The 21674-nt window shown below is 37.5% G+C and overlaps 1 protein-coding gene across 5 annotated transcripts; it reads left to right on the top strand.

Moving 5' to 3' along the window:
* Positions 1–13039: 13039 nt before the first annotated feature.
* LOC132600757 (protein DGS1, mitochondrial-like) lies at positions 13040–15341 on the top strand. 5 transcript variants are annotated; one of them, XM_060314126.1, is made up of 5 exons: positions 13050–13530; positions 13654–13857; positions 14550–14627; positions 14699–14727; positions 14824–15341. In XM_060314126.1, the coding sequence occupies exons 2-5, from the start codon at positions 13681–13683 to the stop codon at positions 14894–14896; spliced, it is 357 nt and encodes a 118-aa protein (XP_060170109.1). In that variant the 5' UTR covers positions 13050–13530; positions 13654–13680; the 3' UTR covers positions 14897–15341. The 5 variants fall into 5 exon arrangements, 1 of the variants encoding a protein (XP_060170109.1); XR_009567311.1 differs by having other exon boundaries at positions 13084–13530; positions 14555–14627; XR_009567310.1 differs by having other exon boundaries at positions 13040–13530; positions 13654–13683; positions 14699–15341.
* The last annotated feature ends 6333 nt before the right edge of the window (positions 15342–21674 follow it).

Genomic DNA, 21674 nt, shown 5'->3' with positions numbered 1-21674 from the left:
TCAAAAAAAAAATTGATACAAAAATACCTTTAACGCAGTAAAATACTGCGCTATATCACCTAACATAAAAACCCATCGGGTTCCACCACTGATCCCTCCAGTGGCAAAAAAAACAAAATCAAAAACGCCATTGGAGGAGATTTCAAGGTGGTCCCCACATCAAAATATGTCGTTTTCTATTCATTTTCTTCGGAAAAGTTTAGATTCTCGGTATATTCAAGTCAAGGAGTAAGATTCTAAGCTCGAATTTTGGAAAAAAACGGCGTACAACTCGATTAACACAACCCTACAAAAATCTTCGATTAAGGTTTTCTACTATGAACTTCTGTTATTATTTTGTTATATACATTATATTCTAAGCATGTTTAACATTTAATCGTCATTAATTTTCAAAAAAAAAAAAAAAATCAAATTTCATTTTTTTTTTTGGTTTGATTGGTCTGGGCAGTGGCTTTTGCCACTGTTCCGATTTTTTTTTTTTTTTGTTTAATTCATTATTTGTTAAATGTTTATGAATTATCAATTTGTTAAATGTTTATGAATTGTTAATTTGTTATATGTTTATGAGTTGTTAATTTGTTAATTGTTTATGAATTGTTTAATATAGTAATGTACTATTATTTGTAAAAAAATGAAATTATTAATTAATTAGTTGTTAAATATTGATTATGAATTGACATTTTGTTAATTGTTAATGAATTATTATTTTGTTAATTGATTATGAATTGTTAAATCTATATTATTTTAAAAGCATGAATATATATATGTTAAATAAAAAAAGATTATCTAAAAAAGAATAGTTAAAGTTCTTCTTTTAATATTTATGTTCACGGAAATAAAAATTAATATGAATTTCATAAATACATACGTAACGATAAAATGCAAAGTTTGTAGGAAAATATGTGGTCGACAAATATACTCTTTTATAGCATGTTTGGCCAAGCTTCTAAAAACAGTTTATTTTAAAAAGTATTTTTTTCAAAAGTTCTTATTTTAAAAAAGTACTTTTGGCTAAAAGCAGTTTGTGTTTGGCCAATTAATTTAAAAAGTACTTTTGAGTAGCAATTACTGTTTGACCAAGCTTTTAAAAAGTGCTTCTATGTGTATTTTTCTCAAAAGTACTTTTCAAAAAAGTGCTTTTGGGCAAAAGCTATTTTTTTTAGCTTCTAAAAAACTGCTTCTGCTACTCCCTAAAAGCACTTATTTTCTCGCAAAAGCTTGGCCAAACAGCTCACTTTTTTTTAAAATAAAATAAACTTGGCTAAACAGGCTATTAGTCTAATTTTATCATATTTGTGTTGGCTATTTGGTCAACTAAAAATATATCACATATTCAAAATAGAGTTCTAAACAAATATTACTGCTGAATTTAGATTCCCAAACTAATTAACTTAACAGTCTTTGCCATCACATAATTCAAAACCCTGTGTCCTTACTATCACATATTAAATTTACTGCACATTTAATATGACGAAAGTTATGTTGAAAATAATTATTTTCTTCCAATATTTGGTTGGAGTGAAAATAATTTTTGGAAAAGACTATCTAATAAAGATTGATAACAAAATTACCAAATCAAATATTCAGAATCGTGCGGGGAAGTAAATATGATTTTTATACATTCAAAATAAATATTGTATTCAAGATAATAAGTAGATATTATTTTTCCAAGTTGCTTATCAATAGAATATAAATAATATTATAAAAATCGACAAGAAATATTCGTGCAACTCACGTACATGGAGACTACATACCCCCAAAATATAGTAATCTCCTATTATGTTAATTATGCCATTGTTACTTTATTTATCTGTGAAATTGTTTATCCCATGTTAATTATTCACAAGATATAATACAACATAATTCACAAATTCCCTACAAATTATTAATTAGTTAATATAATTTCACTTTAATTTCAAGAATAATGACTAATTTAGTTTGTACAGACCGAACTCTTTCATGGATCTGAATGTTCTCCCGGGCCCGATGATCACCCGGGCCCAATGATCACCTAGGGCCCGATGATCACCCGGGGCCCGCTGTTCACCCGGGGCCCGATGATAGATCAGTATTGTCTTTGCAAGGCAATCATAGGTCAGAGTTATTATGGGCTGGTACTATAGGGATATCGACTAGGTTCCGTCCCCGTAGGCTGCAGAGAGCGTGAACTTTTTTACGCGAGCGCCCCCCACACCCCCTGTCTTAAAGATATTGTTTCGGGACGATATCTATCGTTGCGTGTCCGTTGGTCGGGTGCAGCATGATTGGGCGCTCATTACGGCCATGGTTGAACGGTGGAGGCCGGAGACACATACCTTCCATTTTCGCACCGGTGAGGCCACAATTACACTTCAGGATGTGGAGGTCCTCTTTGGATTGTGGGTAGATGGAGAGCCATTATACACTCGGTATGAGCCTCCTCCTGATAGTACACGGGTGACGGAGTTGACTAAGCTCACCCACTTCGTGCCTAGTGTCGAGGGCCAGATGTCGGGACAGAGTCGAGTTCAGATTAGTGCACTCTGCACTTATTTGGAGGATTTGGATCCTGTTGAGGACGGTACCCAGCAGGACGTTATTGATCGTCATGCTTGTTTGTACCTGCTTATTATATTTAGGGGCATTTTATTCCCGAACTCATCGGGTGCTTTTGTCAGTTTACGATATTTGGTCTTCTTGGAGCATCTGGACCGCTCGGGAGACTACTGTTATACCCCATTTAAACTGCGTCGAAACGGAGTACAACATATTGGTGATTCCTGATTATTTAACTTAAGGAGTCGCTACCTAATTATTTTAACGGTGAATTATGACACCTAATTATTAACTAAGTAATGCGAAACTAAACTCCAATTTTAAAGGTCTTATTAACCTAATGAATTCTAGGTAAGAGTTCTAAATATCCTAATGGGAAGATCTTAAGCATCCATTAGAATCCGTCAATTACGATTAACCGTCCAAACTTAGGTTAATATAATATAGTCAAGAGTACATAAAATAATAGATTGGTAAAGATTTATTGAAAATTTTATATAAATATTTTTAGTATGAACAGTTGGAGAACTTACACTTAGAAGTAGTATTAAGCAATGATTTGAAAAACTATTTGATAGCTAAACGATAGAAATTACTAGAAAACTTTAAAACTTTTATTCAGCTAAGATTGCTCACATCTTAAAGAAAATTATTATGAAAGATAAAAATAAAAAAAAATAAAAAAAAAACTGATTCTAATTTGGCATTAACAGGTGGCTTTAAAAAACTGATTTGACTCAAAGCTCCCAAAGTTAATTGTGAATAAAACTCAAATCTTACGAATGAACTAAATCCTACAACTTTTTTATCACATTAATTCTGAAAGTTATAAGAAATCTTATTTATCTTTGCACTTAAACAACAACCTATTTTCAAAAGAAATTTCAAAGACACATTCAAATCATTACAAATATCTTCAGCTTCCCTTTAAAAAATATATAGTTGATTTTGAAGCTTTTAGAGTCATAAAAAACCGTAGTTAAACCATTCAGGAAGTGAACTCAATTAAGTTTCGAACATAATAATACTTCTCAAGATTTTATTAAAAAAACTGATATTCCCATTACCCCTCTAATAGTTAAAGTATTCTGACGTTAAGGCTAGTAATTCTACATAAGTAAGATACACAATCAAAACTTAGAATAAACCGAGACAATTAATCATAAGAGGGAATTAAACAATGCAGTAGCTATTCTCCCTTTTTCCCCTCTTTTCTCGTTTTCATTCAGACTATTTCCAGGAGAGGAAAGGAGCACATTAAGGAGCAAATGAAAATCCCGGGTTTCCTCTGTGTTTCCGTTCAGATGGGTTCGAGGGATCGAGAGAAGTGAATGGAAATGTGTATTCGAGGTCCAGTGGCGGCATAGTCTCAAAATGAGACTACTCGGACAATGAGTCTTTATGAAGACCCCATTTTGCTCCGAAGTGTACATGTAAAAAAAAAAAGATAAAGATTAGAAATACACTTATATGTCTAATTTTTGTCGCCAATTCTCCGGATTGTTTCTTCAAATACCACATGACATCAAATGCAAATGCCAGCCAGAACCACTTATAAATTGGATTTGGCATCAGCTTCACTGACAGTAAAGAGTACGCAAAACAGATGACTACAAAGACTAGAACATCCAACAAGCTACAATGCAGATAAGGCACATAGGAAACATATCATAAATGCAGAAGTTTACAGAAACCCATAAAAAGATGCAACTCTCTGCAAAAATTAGACCTAAATATGAGGCCAAATTATATCCTCCAACTCGCCAACGAGTCGATACAGCTTCATAACTTTCGTACAGATCCACATCAAATTAGACCTAACATGTTTCACATCAAATCACCTCCACATCTCTAAGGGCATGATTAGATCACAATATAAATAAGAAAAGGGATGATTATGTCTTAACTTAACCAGTCCATATCTTCTCAAGTAAGGCTAGCACTTTGGGTTGCAAATATCCCAAGTAAATAAGAGTATTGAGAAGGGAATTAAATCATTTTAGCTACTACCATCTGGTTTTCAAAGGAACCAGATATATAGAAAGGGAATAACGCATTGGTTAAACTAAAAAAACAACATAGTGATTAACTCAAAGCTGAACCCTACTGATTTTGATAGACAAAAACTTTATCATATTGACAAACTTACAAATTTCTAGGGTTAGTTGAGATCAACACAAGAACTAGGCAGAACCAAATAAAGGAAGCATGCTTATGGCTTTGTAATATGGAGAAGGTAAATCCAAATTTCAAGCTAAACAGGAGTGCAGAGCATTCTGGTTCTAAAGTGCTGAATCTCACTACTCTATCAACCCAGAAATCTAGAAGAAGTCAACACCTCAAATAAAGAATGAGAACTTTAAACAACCAAGTTAATCGTCATTTTATTTCCTCAGACAAGTCAGGGAAGGGGACTAGAAAAAGAGATACTATTCGACTTGAAGAAACTGATCTAACTTAGCAGAGTTCTTCACAAAATATTCTCTAAAACTCAACAAATTGAAAACTTGGTTATCATCTGATCACCCCTTCAGTATATCAAAGTAGGAACACTTTAGGAGTCATTCGGGCTTTGTTATAATAGTTTAAGACCAGCAACAGAAAAGCAGTCATGTTTCTTACATAAACTAAAATTTTCATCCAAACAACTCGTACTACCACATGATATTCAATAGCGACAGAAAAGAAATCCCAGAGCTTATTCTACACAATATATATTTTCACAGCATCTAAATATCCAAACATGAAACGAATGATATCTTCCCAATACACACTAAAACACGAATATGTTTCAACTTACAAAAAGAAAGAGAAAAAAAAAAAGAACATTGGAACCCCTGACTTCTAGTGGGTCAAGAACAACATATAACCTTTCACAAGCGAAGAAGACACTCGAGATTCTGAAACACATATCAGCATGAATATAGAATAAACCTTAGTCATGATTCTTCTAAGTAAATATAGAATCCTCTTTTTTTTTAAAAAAAACAAAGGTGAAGAATCGAAATAAAGTCGGATATTACCTCTTGTCGGTGCAGTGAACAGGGGCGTAGATCTCGGGTCACACCGTCTACGACCTTGACTCGAGCGAAGGTAGAATGCCTCTGTTTTGGTTAAGCAACCAACAGAAGCAAGAAACAACTCAATTTTCTTAAGGGAAATCTTTTGGAGGGTAGAACTGTAAGTATTAGAGTAAGAAATGGCTGCTCCGAAAAAGTCCCCTAAAATGAGCAACAAAGCTAGTATTTATAGCGATGAACTAGGGTTTTTAGGCTAACATTTTGGGCGGGATTCACACAAAAATCATTTTTTAATTCAAACGACTGAGATTTCACGGGTGTACCATTTCAGAGAATCGTCCTTTGTCGAGATTTCGGGCAGTGATAGAAGGGAAGAAAGAGAGTGAAGTGAGCAGAGAGCTTTTCCGAAAATGGCGAGGAGCAGAGCTAAACTGAAAAAGGAGAAGATTTCACTCTTGTTTCATTGCTTCAGAAGAGCCCAACGTTTCAAATCTTGGTCAAATATGCTGAAGAGAATCATCCCTTTGTCAGTAAACACGCCAAGATCTGAAGGCATTTACGAAAACGGAGGGGGCAGGCCACTGCCATTGATGTAGGGTTTTGAAGCTTAGCTAAAAGGGGTAAAGAGATGAAGGAGACGTTTTGCTGAATATTTGGGATGGCAGTTAGGTTAAAGAATTATGGGCTGGGTCATTTGAACGAATGGGCTTAGATTTGAGCTCTCCATTTGGCTAATATAAAGTCTTCTTGGATTGAAAAATATCTTTTTCTTTGGGCTTTTAAATTTAAATGAAAGATTTCTTTTTTAATTAACTATATATTAACGCGAGCTAAAATATTACTTAATATAAATATATATTTATTAGTACTCAAATAAAAAATAAAATTATATGATATCGTAATAGTTGCGCAATGAGATTTGTAAAGTTTAAAAGCAAGTAAATGTTATTGTTTAATTGCATAAAATAAAGGCAATGCGTGTTTGCATAAGACGGTAAATAGAAATGTTAAAAGTGATTATGATAATATTAAGTGATGGCGATATAATGCAAATCATAATGATAATAGGCAATGACTATAGTTGGATAATAAGAAAAACGACGGTGTTATTAGAAAGCTAATTAAAATAAAATATAAGCAACTATTCGAAGTTGTCAAAAAATATTAGGAACGCAAACAAACACTTGGAAGAAAGGCGGGACAAAATTGGGTGTCAACAACTACAGTTGGGGTGTTACTATTTTGGCGTACCTTTACAGATGCCTATGCCGAGCGTCTATTGCTGCTGTCAGCGATGTATGTGGATTTTTTGCTCTTCTCCAGGTAATATTTTAAGTGTGCGTTCCTTTAATGTAAATAAACCTCTTGAAACGACAACTAAAAAATCGTATTTTCTAATATCGCTTACAGTTATGGGCGTGGAAGAGGATGCTACCTTTTCAGCCCGTACCTAGGCATCACCTCGATATTGACATGCCTTATACGAAAAGGTGGACTGCGGGTTTTGACCGGGATGTGAATATGCACCACAGTATTCTTCCATTTCGGGACCAGCTTGATCACATGACGGATGATGCAGTAAAACTATTTAACTTTACATTATTAATTTAATTAAACGTCGTTTCTACTTGCCTCGTACTGATTTGTATTTATATGTTATGCAGCTATTTATATGGACGTCGTACGCTGCTATATTAGATAGGTTGTCGGCCTTTTGAAGGGCAGGTCAGGGGGTTTGGAGGTCGCAGTGTCCATTGATACACCTGGACATCGTTGAGGACCACATGCCCGAGCGCGTCTTACGACAGTTTGGGCATACACAAAGTATACCCTGACGTTCGTTATGAGCTCCGACACTACCAGCGGGACGATTGGGCCGCTGTTGATGATGAGTTTCTGGCTTTCATGGCTGCCCAGCTCCACTGTTGGGAGAACAGGTTAGGCACTTTAGCGGTGGTCGGCCATTTGACTCCCATTCAGGATTACATGCGCTGGTATCATCAGATCACACGCCGATTGATCGGCAACCCAGCTTTGCATCCCACAAGGAATGTAGGATACTTAGCACTCGCAGGGCAGTACGAGGCATTATTAAGTTTATCGTATTTAGATTTATTTAATTGTATTAATTGTTACGTTTTAAAAAATAACTTTTTTTTTTACTGTTGAACACAAATGCAGCTGGTGGCCGAACAACGATTATGCATGTTGGGGTTAGAGCATATGCCTTACCCCAGGCTTGTGACGGAGATGGTACGGATATCCGAGTATGGTATCCGGCAAGCAGAAGAGTTTAGGCGCATCAAGGAGCCTGTTCCAGAGGCTGAGTATAAGTGCGCCAGGAGGAGGACCCGGTGCTGCCAGAGGAGGAGGTCGTGCTGCCAGAGGACGCCGTGCGCGTAGAGGACGCGGTGCTACTGCTAGAAGACCTGATGGTAGAGGACACCATCTGGTAGATGAGGCAAATGAGGCCGCTCTCATTCCAGAGGACGTTCTCGTTCTAGTCCATCCGCATCCGTTCCAGGCCAGTGGCAGCTCACCTGGACAGCCACCTATGTTTACGCCGGCGGTCCTACTTGCTGAGATACCTGGGTCTTCATCACAGCCGAGGCAGAATGCATACATGGAGGAGCGTGACAACGTCGATTGGGCGGCGTTCCGCGCTTCATTAGCTGATGAGTGGCCTGTGAGGAATTTAGAGGGACCCAGGATTTTTGACTTCGATGAGTTTTTAATCCCGGTTAGTATTTAAAATACTTGTTTGTTCATTTAAATTACTTATATATATATATATATATATATATATATATATATATATATATATATATATATATATATATATATATATATATATATATATATGTTACTCATTATTTAGTAATATTTTATATTTTAGGATTCGGGGCCAGCGGGTCCACCAGAGCAACCCACTCAGGCGTTTTCTCATGGGCCTGCCGAGCCAGCGGTGTCTTTCCATATGATTGTCGAGCCACAGGTAAGCTTTTTACTAAAATTAATTTTGTTCAATATAAGGTCAATAATTAAAATACATATTTGATTATTTAAAGTACTTATTTTAAATATATATGTTACTTATTATTTCATTTTTTTCATATTTTAGGATTCGGCGCCAGTGGGTCTAAAAGAGCCACCCATTCAGGAGCCTACTCATGAGTCTGTCGAGCCAGAGGTGTCTTCTCATGAGACTATCGAGCCATAGGTAAGTTTTTTTACTTAAAATAAATTTTATTCAATATAAGGTGAATATTTATTTAATTTTTATAAACTTTATTTGGACTTCGAACAGCATCTCGTCCAGGAGACTACCTCATATTCTGCACCAGACCCATCTCAGGAGCCTACAGACCCATCTCACGAGCCTACTCAGGCACCTGTTGATACATAGGTTTGATTATTTAACAAACGTTAATGTATTCAATATAAATAAGAAATGGTACTAATTATTATATATTTTTCAGGTTCATCCTTCGGCGCCCGCGGTGGCAACTCCTGACGAGGAAGAGGTCGAGTTTCCAGACCCAGCTCAGCTTGAGGTTCTGAGCGTGCCAGCGGGACTAGATCCCAAGAAGAAGTACGTTCTAGTTAAGGGCGCAAGGGCTAGGGGAAGAGGAGATGAGCATGACTTGGAGTGCCCGGTTATTAAGAGGAAAAAGGGCGATGGAGACGATGGTGAGGGCGGTGGGATGGTATGAGCCTTAGGCCTAAGGTAGTCTCAGGCATACCACATGTGGGACCCATCCACGATAGTATATAAATTAGTGTTGTACAGTTTATCGTAAATATTATATATTTTTGTAATTTCTATTTATAAATATTATCTTAGTCTTTATTATTGTTTATAGTTTCACATCCTAAATTGATAATAAAAAAAATGTGACACATTCGAAATAAAGTCAAGCATTAATTTAAAAATAACACGAAACCCTAAAACATAAATAACTAAAGCTAATGACTACAAGTCTTCAAACAAAAATGGACTTCGAGCACTTTTCAACCACTAAAACGGCAATCCAAACTTTTGCGTATCCTTGATGTATTGAGCCTACCTTATTAATCGTACAAAAATAAGTAGGGTTTCTATATAAAATATTGAAGTTCCGGAGTCTCAAAATATGATTAATATGCGGCTAAAGTACGTAAAAAAGTGTGAAAATGTAATAAGAGGATGTTTTGGGAAAATAGGAAGTCCTATACCGCAGCATTTTCCTGCGCTATAGGGGAGAGAGAATATTGTTTAGCGCAGTAAAATACTGCGCTAAAGCACTTAACGGCTCCGTCAAGATTAAGTGCTTTGGCGCAGTAAAAGGTACTTTTGTACCAAATTTTTTTTTGGGGTATTTTGGTTCACTTTGATTTTTCTTGTGTCATTTTGGTTCTGGACTCAAATAAAAATGTGGATATTATTCAAACAACTACCAACTTATCTTTACCACAATTCATGCATATGGATGCCAAGAAGCCACAAACACCAATTTCCATACGGCTATTCTAGAAGATTTATTTCCTATGACGGAGCTTTAATTTTTTTTATACATACTAAAGTATCATTAATATTTATGATTTTAAATTTATTATGATAATTTGATGGCTATACGAACTTATTACCGTTAAAGAGTTTTTAAATATAAAAGGTATATTTTCTTCTTAATATATTAAAAAGTAGTATCATATAAAATAAAATAGAAAAAGCTTCACAATCCAATATGCCAGTCCGCAACCTTTCCTTAGTGGCACATATTGCTCTTAGGGAATGAATTTATCTGAATCCAATATTTTTTATGCAGAATATAGGTATATAAGTGACTCAATAATAAAGTATTATAATTCATCAGTTTTCTTGTCTCTCTCAATTCACGTTCCTATCTTTATTTTAACAAGAGGTACCAAGTCGCCCCGTACCCCCCGCCACCCCCCAAATAAAAGCCCTAGTCTTCCATTATTGCAGATACTTTCAAGGTCAAAATGTCATCTCCAAAATTTGAACCAAAAGAATTTGATTTTGTGATCAAGAAAGCCAATGGTGTTAAAGGCCTAGTAGATGTTGAGAATAAAATAGACCCGCAAAAATAATATTCACGGTATTAGTGATAAACGCGAAACACTAACTTATGGTTAAATCAGCAAGAATAAAATGCAGCAATAATGATACCAAGATTTTACGTGGAAACCCTTCTGAATAAGGGAAAAACCACGGCCAAGAGGAGCAGCTGATATCACTATAGCGAGGAATTTTACACTGTGTAGTAACGAGTACAAATACTCCTAAGACCACTACACCCTCAAAAGAAAAAAACACTCTTTTGATTTTTCCCACCTTACTACAATATCACTCACACTCTATTTTTCTTCACAGACTATTTTCTTCAACAGTCTATGGTATACCTCACTTTGCTCTCACTCAGATGTATTGTCTGAGATTTTTTGGTGTGTATAAACTGAAAGAGAGCTCCCTATTTATAGGGATGGAGTATGTAATTTTTCCTCTTGGCATTAATTGACCTGTTCCAATTCTTCAACCTTGCATTTATTTGGCCGGTGCCAAATTCAAATAATGAGACTGGTCAAAGTGATTTTGTCAAAGGAAGAAAATCTTCCTTCCTTAAAATTTGACCGGTACCAATGTCAAATAATGGGGCTGGACCCCACAGTAGACACAGGCCTTGACACTGTCCCAAATCAATGCATGCAACCAAAAGAACAAAGACTAGACAAATACCAACACCAAGTCGACAATCAAGAATCAATCCCCACCATTGATTTATCAGATTTTGATGATTTAAATGTCATAAAATCAATTCAAGAAGCAGCAAGCAAGTGGGGTTTCTTCCAAATTGAAATGTAAATAAGTTTTAATATGTGACAAGTATGTGTATATAAGAAATATTAAAAACAGAAAGAATGAGCTTGAAAAGTCATTGGTAATTACACCATGTAATTAAAGGGAGAAATTGTTTTTTAGCCCTTTACAAATTTTTTTTTTAGTTTTATGACTCTTTTACAAGAGATCTGAAAATAATGACAAGTCCATTTTCTTCTATTCAAATTGTAAGAGGGCAAAAAATCTCATTTCCTCATAATTAAATTGCTCCCTTCAATTATATCAAATTTCCTCGCCCTCTTACAATTTAAATAGAAAAAAATGCCTTTCCAGATCTATTATGTGTAAAAAATGAAGATCTCTTATAAAAAAATTATAAAATTTAAAAAAGTTTGTAACAAGCTAAAAAATCTTTTTTTTTCCAACTCCATGATTAAGTAATTATTTGACCAGATAAACAATCAAAGTGTGTCATTACAATAAATTATACCTAAATTCAATTATAAAGTGATCTTTCACAACAAATTTCATAGTTTTCACAATTATGGGGATTTCATATTTATGAGGGAAAAAAAAAACATAAGACATCCAAACAAAATTTCCAAATCATAATTTGAAATTATGTGAAAAGGGAACCATGACGTTCTCATGTTTAAATATCCCTCGAGGCAACACAACAATAAGTGATTTCTACACTTATACCTATATAGGTGCCAGATACTACAGTTATATCTATATATTTTTTATGGAATTTTTTCAGTTAGTACAGCTATATTATTTCTTTCCCATAACTTTTTTTGTACAAAGTTTACCTGGTAGCACAGTCAAGGAGTGTGTATATAATTTTTTAAAGACGTAAGAGTGTGACCTAATGTTCAATGAGAGCTAGATTGAAAAACATGAGGTCTGAAGTTCAAATCTTAGCGGAGGCAAAAATACTAAATGATTTTTCTCATGTGTTAAAATCTTGGTGGACATAATTACCTAATACTTGTATTGTTGGAAGCTAACAGATATCAGTGGAATTAATATAGGTGCGTGCAAGCTGGCTGAGCTGTATGGATGTCCACTACTCAAATATAGCTCCTACTACTCTACTCCATGATGTAGTTAATTCCTCATTACTCACTACGGTTATAATTCGCACACTCCATAATCTCACCCATAATTTCCAATATTTTGTAAGGAATTTTTGAGTTAGTCTGAGTAACCCAGTTACAGTAGCAGGTACCCGCAGAATTAGTCTAATTCCACGTGCATGCAAGCTGGCCTCGACACCACCGTTATAAAAAATTAAGGAATGGTTTCAGTTAGCCCAGCGTATATTATTTCTTACCCATAATCTTTTTTGTTCAAAGTTTACCTGGTAGCAAACAATTCACATCGATCTCTGGGAAAATCACACAGCTGCTCCTCAAAGATAGATGAACGCTTAAAAAAACTATTTAACATATGTGCAGAGTGATTAAAAACAACCCATTTATGATCAGGGCCCCGGGCCGATATAAAGTTTCAAAATAAATATAAATCACCTCGTCTTTGTGAATACTTAACAACTTAAGTGGGGGTAATACATACTTCTCTCCTGAGATAAGAATGATTATATTACATATGTTTAAAGGGGCAACAAAAATAGATCACCAAGTTTAGCATAAACATCTAATATTGACTGGGGTCCAAGGATAATCAAATAGAATATGCTTTTCATGAGAAATGTTTCTAATTAGGAGCCTGTTTGGATGGGCTTATGCCTATAAGCTGTTTGCAGCTTATAAGCAAAAAAAAAAAAAAAGTTGGGGTAGTCTAACTTATTTTTTTTGGCTTATAAGCTGTTTCCAACTTATAAGCTGCTTTAGATAAGCTAAGTCAAATGGGCCCAATTATTTTTTTGAGCTTATTTTAAGCACAAAATGACTTTAAGCTGGCCAGCCAAACACTCAAAAAAGCTGAAAACAGCTTATAAGCAACTTATAAGCCAATCCAAACGGGCTCCTCCATACTTGAATGACATGCAGGATTGTACCTGAGGCATCTAGAATTTTTGGTGTCTTGGAGGACATATGGAGCTTATCTTTCTAAGTTTGCACTACATCCAAAACTCAAAAGAACCTAGAATTTTGGCGATCTAAAGCAGAGGTTAGTCATCATTATTTACCTTATATAGACAATTTTTTCAGAGTGATAGACTTGAAGTCATATTCTAACTTTATTTCATTTACGAATTGTTTGTTCTAATTTTTAAAATATGTTTAATGTCAGGGATCAAATGCTCAAAAACTTTGCTTCATGGTATGTGAGCGAGGACCATATGCATTTATTAATGGCACAGTTCAACTGATTTGTGATTGTGTTGGGGATGGTTCTGGGGTGGAGCACACATATTGTATGGCATCTTCATACATATCCGAGAGTATAATTGTCTTGAGTAGCTTAAGATACCATTTAGCTACATTTTTGGCTCAGGTGTGTTGCTTTTTACCTGGTGTCAATGTTAATCTGACCAACATATTATACATGTAAATCTTGTAGTCGTTGAAGTAGAGTCTTTAATCTAGTAGTTTTGATTCAAAATGCCAATGTTTTAGTAATAGAAGAGGGGAGTAGTATGAGTTCTTGTAATGAATCTTGCTTCATTTTAAAGTAGGAAAGTTTCTCCAATTTCTAAACACTATCCAGTACTATTAAATGGTCTTTATCCTCTTCTAGAAGCAATTATTGTTCCGGTTCCTTTGTGCTGCTTAATACATCAAGAATCTGCTCTATATCTTCGTCATTGTATTTGCCATTTGAGCTGGTTACGGGGTTGAATATGTTCCATTGGAGATGGAAGAGGGTTTTTTCCATATTGACAAATTGCAGGATAACCCAAGGAAGAACATACCATTTGGTTTGATTTAAGGGTGGGGCACCGTAAAAAAGAATTAGGTTGAGGTATTTGTCATGTTTAGTTAAGCAACTGAAGTGTCTCATATCATGGAAGGACTTTTAACTCAAAATGATAATCCTAGCTCTATCCTTTGCGGTTTCAAGTAGTCTGGTAACTCTCCATGCTGTATGCTGAATTTATGTGGATCAAGCGCATATTAGACTATATGCTAGTAGATCATGTCTGAAGCAAATTATTTTATTGCTAATATCACGCAAGCTGATTTAAGTTTAGGTATGAAAAGGAACTGATGCATCCAATTCAAAATCTCTTATCCGGGGAGCTTGCTCGTGCTCTTCTTATCCAGGTAATATATTCCATTCTCTTCCGATTAGTTCTTTCTAGTTTTAGCATCTAACATATATTTCTGTATTACAGGTCCAGAAGCTGAAGCTTAATATTGAGGAGTGAGTTAGTGCTACTTTTCTTTTTCCTACAGATGAAACACCTCGGAATTCAAGTGCTTCTGGTTTCCGGATCTGATCTCAGTATGTCGAAAACAGGGCTATGCTGGAGCTAGATCAAATTCTTAGAGCAGTCATAAGACTTGGTTTACTGCTGTTGCTGCTGCTATGACTTCTGCTTATGCAGTGGATTGTGAAACAATTTCCTGTTTCTTAGATGACCATGAAAAGATTCCTGAACCTAGGCTGAAACAATGTCCAGAAGTACTTCTCATATCATCAACGGATCCAGCCCAGTCACTATATGATACGCTCAAATTACACCTATTAATGGCGTAAAGCGGACGTTGTCAAATATAGTAACCCAAACAAGGTTGGGGTCGAATTCCACAGGGAATATGGAGAGAAAAAAGTACTAATTGTATGCGATACTAGTCTTTAAAGGCTTTAATCCTATTCCGAATATTTTGAAAAGAGATTTGGTATGTATTCGCTATTTTGAAGTGTTTGGAATTTGTTTGGATTTGGAGAACCAAAGTTGTGTCCATGCGATGATTAGATGTTATGCTATGGGTGTCAATATGATATATTTCTAATAGGTCGGGGTTATGTATGCACTTAATCTCTAATGCACTTTCTAATATTTTCCAATAGTTAGAAAGTATTTCTTTTCATGATTTTCCCAAATGCAGAAAAGTTGTAAATAAGATTGATTAGATATGCCAAGTAGAACTCATCTTATCCCTAAGCGAGTTCATTAAACGAGGGTTAGCACCCCGAGTCCTTGTTATATTATTTCAAATCACACCCTAGCTTTCCAAATAAACTAGGGTTTGTGCATGAACAAGTGTTTGCAACCACTAATGAACAATGAATGCGAGAAATAATAAAACACATCACAATCCATTATATATATATAGAGCTCTTATAAAAGTTGTCATTTAGTTACCAAAAAAAAAAAAATTGTGCCAATTTGGAGCTAGGACTATAAAATATTGATGGTTTCTTATAATTAGATTTGATTAAATTACCTAAAGCATTTGATTTTTGGTTTTTGTGTTATTCACTGTTCGACTTCCAGCTTATTTCCTATTATTAATTATTGTTTACTAGCTTCTGCTTTCTCTCTCTTCTGCCCTCAACGGTAACATCTCCTCTCTCCCCCCACCCCACCCGCCACCCTGTCCGGCGACCAGGTAACTCCGGCGACCAGGTAACGCCGACCACTTTTCCGGCCAGATTTACTTTTTTCTCCCCTCCCTTTTCTTCATCTCCTATTCTTCTTCTCTTCTCTTTTTTTTCTCCTTTGTTTAGCTGCTTCTGGCGCTGCCAGAACTCAGTCGCGCCATCGCCGGAGACTTTTCCGGCCAACCCCTTCTTTCTCCCTCCTTTTTTTCTCTTTTTTTCCTTTTTTCTTTTCTTATTCCTTTTTTCTTTTCCCCTCTCTTCTCTTCTCCTGTTTCAGGTCTTTGGGAACAGAAGTCCGACAGTGAACAGTAACTCAACAGTGAACAGTAACTCGGACGTTGAACAGTGTTTTCCGGCGGCGACCAGGTTCAGTTCAACTGGAGTTGGTACCTCCGGTTGCCATACCCATTATTTGTCCATACACTTGTAGTTACATTTTGCTAACTTTAGACTTTTGAATTTATTAGTTCATACTCATTCTTGTGGCTTTGGTTAGTGATGGTAGACTAGGGTCATGTTCTCGTTCGGGGACGGGGGCGAGGGTTAGGAGGGGTAAGTGGGTTAAAGGAGCGTCTAGGTTGAGAGTAGGTTCTTGGAACATTGGGACGTTAACGGGGAAGTCCATAGAGCTAGTTAAGATTCTTAAGAAGAGGAAGATTAATATAGCTTATATCCAAGAGACCAAATGGGTAGGTCCTAAAGCTAAGGAGGTAGACGGGTATAAGCTGTGGTTCTCTGGTAGGTCGAAGTATAGAAATGGGGTAGGCATTTTAGTAGATAGTGAATTAAGGGATCAGGTGGTAGAGGTTAGGGGGGCTACTGATAGGATGATGTCGATTAAGGTGGTCGTTGAAGGACTCACTTTGAACATTATTAGTGCATATGCGCCGCAAACGGGCTTAGGCGAGGAGGAGAAGAAGCGCTTTTGGGAGGATTTGGACGAGTTAGTGGGAGGCATACCGCCTACTGAGAAGCTATTCGTGGGAGGTGATTTCAATGGACACATCGGGCCGATTTCGGGAGGTTATGATGATGTGCATGAAGGCTTTGGCTTCGGGGACAGGAATGGAGGAAGAGTCTCACTTTTGGATTTTGCAAGAGCTTTTGGGTTGGTGATAGCCAATTCGAGTTTCCCAAAGAAGGAGGAACACTTGGTAACCTTCCGTAGTTCGGTGGCAAAAACTCAGATAGACTTTTTACTCCTTAGGAAGGATGATAAAGGTCTGTGCAAAGATTGTAAGGTCATTCCGAGCGACTACCTTACAACCCGACATAAGCTCTTGGTGATGGATTTAGGGATCAAGAGGACGAGGAAGAAGAGGGTCGTGGATGACCGACCTAGGATCAGATGGGGTAGTTTGACCACGATTAGTGCGCTGGAGATGGGAGAGAAATTGAAGGAGATGGGGGCCTGGGATAGTAGTGGGGATGCGACCAATATGTGGGATAAGACGGCTAGTTGCATTAGGGTGGTAGCAAGGGAAGTGTTGGGGGTCTCGACAGGTAGTCGTGGTCAGCATCGAGGGGACTGGTGGTGGAATGGAGAAGTTCAAGGGAAAGTGGAAGCTAAGAAGGTGGCGTATGCGAAGTTGATATAAAGCAAGGATGAGGTGGAGAAGTGGACGAATACAGAGCTTTATAAGATGGCGAGGAAGGAGGCGAAGTTGGAGGTTTCGACGGCAAAAGCAGCAGCTTTTGAACGCATGTATGCTGAACTAGAAGAGAAAGGAGGGGACCAGAAATTGTTCAGGCTAGCCAAGGCGAGGGAGAGAAAGGCAAGTGATGTGGATCAAGTAAAGTGCATCAAGGACGAGCATGACAAAGTATTGGTAGAGGAGACTCTCATTAGACGGAGATGGCAGTCATACTTCTACAAACTCTTGAATGAAGAAGGGGACAGAGACATTATGTTGGGAGATTTAGAACATACATGAAGGCGTCGTGATTTTGGGTATTGCAGGAGTATTAAGGTGGAGGAGGTTAGGGGAGCTGTTCGTAGGATGCGCAGGGGAAGAGCGATCGGACCTGACGGGATTCCTGGGGAATTTTGGAAGAGCGCGGGGCTGGCAGGTTTGGAGTGGCTGACTAGGTTGTTTAATGTTATCTTTAAGACGACATTGATGCCCGAAGAATGGAGGGCGAGTGTAATGATCCCTCTATACAAGAATAAGGGAGATATCCAGAGTTGTAACAACTATAGAGGTATCAAACTGCTAAGCCATACTATGAAAGTGTGGGAAATGGTGGTGGAGATGAGGGTGAGGAGAGGTGTGTCTATTTCAGAGAACTAGTTTGGATTAATACCGGGACGCTCAACTACAGAAGCCATCCATCTTGTGAGAAGATTGGTGGAGCAGTATAGGGAGAGGAAGAGAGACTTACACATGGTATTCATCGACCTAGAAAAGGCTTATGACAAAGTTCCGAGAGAGATCCTATGGAAATGCTTGGAGGCTAAAAGTGTACCTGTGGCGTACATTAGGGTGATCAAGGACATGTATGAGGGAGCCAAAACCAGAGTAAGGACTGTAGGAGGAGACTCAGATCACTTTCCAGTTGTGATGGGGTTGCATCAAGGATCAGCTCTTAGTCCGTTTTTATTTGCCTTAGTGATGGATGGATTGACACGGCAAATTAAAGGTGAGGTGCCATGGTGTATGCTTTTCGCGGACGACATAGTATTGATCAATGAGACTCGTAGCGGAGTTAACGCTAAGCTGGAGGGTTGGAGACATACTCTGGAGGCTAAAGGGTTTAAGCTGAGTAGGACCAAGACAGAGTACTTGGAGTGTAAGTTCAGTGAAGCACCTCAAGAGGCTGGCTTGGAAGTGAGGCTTGGTACCCAGGCCATCCAGAAGAAAAGTAGTTTTAAGTACCTTGGGTCTATTGTGCAAGGCAGCGGCGAGATTGACGATGATGTCACACATCGTATTGGGGCAGGGTGGATGAAATGGAGGCTTGCTTCCGGAGTGCTATATGACAAGAAGGTGCCACCAAAACTTAAGGGCAAGTTCTACAAAGCGGTGGTTAGACTGACTATGTTGTATGGGGCGGAGTGTTGGCCAGTTAAGATCTCTCACGTTCAAAAGATGAAAGTTGCCGAGATGAGAATGTTGAGATGGATGTGTGGCCACACCAGGAGTGACAAGATTAGGAATGAGGATATTCGGGATAAGGTGGGGATAGCCTCGGTGGAAGACAAGATGCGAGAAGCGAGATTGAGATGGTTTGGGCATGTGAAGAGGAGAGACACAGATGCCCCAGTACGGAGGTATGAGAGGTTGGCCATGGATGGTTTCAGACGAGGTAGGGGTAGGCCGAAGAAGTATTGGGGAGAGGTAATTAGACACGACATGGCGCAATTACAGCTTACCGAGGACATGACCTTAGATAGGAGGGTTTGGAGGACCCAAATTAGGGTAGAAGGCTAGTAGATAGTCTCGTTATCCGTTCTTATTAGTAGTCGCAGTATCGCAATATAATTTCTTGTGCTCCGATTTATGCTATTATCTGCTATTTCCTGTGCTTTGATTATCCTGTGGTATCTGTGTCGCTTGCATTATTTTATTTTATATTATTTCATTTCCACATCGCTTTGAATCTCTTAGCCTTATCTGGCTTTTTTTTATGCTTTTATGCTTTTCTTAAGCCGAGGGTCTTTCGGAAACAGCCGTCCTACCTTGGTAGGAGTAAGGTCTGCGTACACTCTACCCTCCCCAGACCCCACGATGTGGGATTTCACTGGGTTGTTGTTGTTGTTGTTGTTGTATACAATGTTAGACTCCCATTACATAGCACCCATCATTTGGGTCCACAACTTTGATTAAAAAAACTACTCACATGTTATGGTCTCAAAAGTAGTAAGCAATAAATGAGACATAATGCTTACAAAGTGTGATAAAGATGATGGGAAATGAAATCTTGGTGTCTTCACTAAGCTCCAAAAGGGGAGTATTCAATGCTCACCCACAAATGGAACTTTGTTCACGTGGTTACAATAAAAATTGGCTACCAAAAAAAACCTAAAATGTTCTTTAAATAGGCTCCAAAAAATGCACAGCAGCTACTGACAAAATTTCCCCCGATAGCAAGATCGACGGACCGTCGATCGTTCGACGATCCGTCTATTTCTCCGTCCTTTGTACCTTCAGCAATGTGTTCCATTCGACGGTGCCGTCGACCAGTTCGACGCTCCGTCGAGTATTCCGTCTTTCTCTCTTCTTGTTGACAGATCCTGATTGACGACACAAACGACGAAGCGTCGATCAGTTCGATGCTTCGTCGATGTCTCCGTCCTTTGTCGTCTTCAACTTTGTCATCACTGGAAAATTGAGCTTATCGACGCTTCAAAGGACGGTCCTGATTGACGACACAAACGACGAAGCGTCGATCAGCTCGACGCTTCGTCGATGTCTCCGTCCTTTGTCGTCTTCAACTTTGTCATCACTAGAAAATTGAGCTTATCGACGCTTCAAAGGACGGTTCATCGGCTGATTGACGGAACGTTGATTCTTCATTTCTGGCCAATTTTTCCTTTGTTCTTTGCTTTTTTTGCTTTTGGGCCATTGTTTTCCTAAAACACAACAAAACATATTAACGAGAACCAGACTTACTTGAAAACAACCAAAATTCATAGTAAAAAGGCGTCGAATGTGCCACAAATCCGCGGCACATCAACACCCCCAACTTAGGATCTTTGCTTGTCCTCAAGCAAGTCAGACAAAACAACCACAAAATAAAACTACAACTATGCTAAAAATAAAGTAAAAGTGACTATAATGGTGCTTTCTCATCGCTACCGGCATGTGCATTTTTCAAATCAACTCCCTCTTTCCTCATTCCCAAATAGGGTTCTTTCAAAAAAATCTTATTAGAATTGACTATGACGCTTCAATCGATGACATCACATTATTAGAAGCATTTATGCGTGCGAGTATTCACCATTATGCCCTCACTTAGATTAGAGGATGTCCCACACACAATTTTACAATAATAATCGGGACAAGGATAGATGAGAATAGAAATCACTCGGGCTCACAAAGAAGTTCATGATTTACAAGTGCAGATACCATATGCTTGCCTTTAATTTCAATGCCTAACGCTTTCAGATGGTTCAGTTGTGATCACTATAAGACTTGTTCTTGGGTTGTAATATAGGCTCGGGGACGGGTAGGATACTCATTTGGGAATTAGTGACTCATCCTCCTCGACACTACAGATTTTGACCTTTTTTTTTTCATGCCCAATCTATTCATTTTTCAACTCATGACTAAGATGTGATTTTACTCTCACTAGAATTTACAATATTTTTATGAGACAATATTATTATTATTATTATTATTATTATTATAACACTATATATATATATATATTTTTTTTTCTCTTTTTTTTTGTAAACTTTGGTCAAATTTAATCCGCTATCACATCCAGTTCTCGACTATGCAACTCACACACCCCCAGCTTTAGGCTCTTGGCCTTTACTTCACACATATACCACCCCCAGCTTAGGCGAATTGCCTCTTTTCTCTAGTATTGTCAAGGAGGGAACGGGTGCAAAGATGGAATGAATTTATGAAGTGGGGAAAAGGTTTGTTACGGCTAATCAAGAGAAAAAGTCAAAGGCTCAATGTGGGAACTAATGATATTCATATAGAACGGGTTTTGGGATTTTTAAGGTTGACGTGACTATTTAGAAAGAAAGCCTATGATCACTTCACAACCAACTATCCTAAGAAATATAGCACGACCTACCAGGCAAGTTC

Source organism: Lycium barbarum, chromosome 6, assembly GCF_019175385.1.
Source record: "Lycium barbarum isolate Lr01 chromosome 6, ASM1917538v2, whole genome shotgun sequence".
NCBI classification, from domain to species: Eukaryota; Viridiplantae; Streptophyta; class Magnoliopsida; order Solanales; family Solanaceae; genus Lycium; species Lycium barbarum.
The sequence above is the reverse complement of the archived record's forward strand: the minus strand, read 5'-3'. Positions and strand labels throughout refer to the sequence as shown.

Excerpts from the sequence above, each read along its gene's own strand:
- LOC132600757 (XM_060314126.1), top strand. The coding sequence starts at position 13,681 with ATGGTATGTGAGCGAGGACCATATGCATTTATTAATGGCACAGTTCAA. Across the intron at positions 14,628-14,698 it reads CTCGTGCTCTTCTTATCCAG|GTCCAGAAGCTGAAGCTTAA; the intron begins GTAATATATTCC and ends TCTGTATTACAG. Across the intron at positions 14,728-14,823 it reads CTGAAGCTTAATATTGAGGA|GGCTATGCTGGAGCTAGATC; the intron begins GTGAGTTAGTGC and ends TGTCGAAAACAG.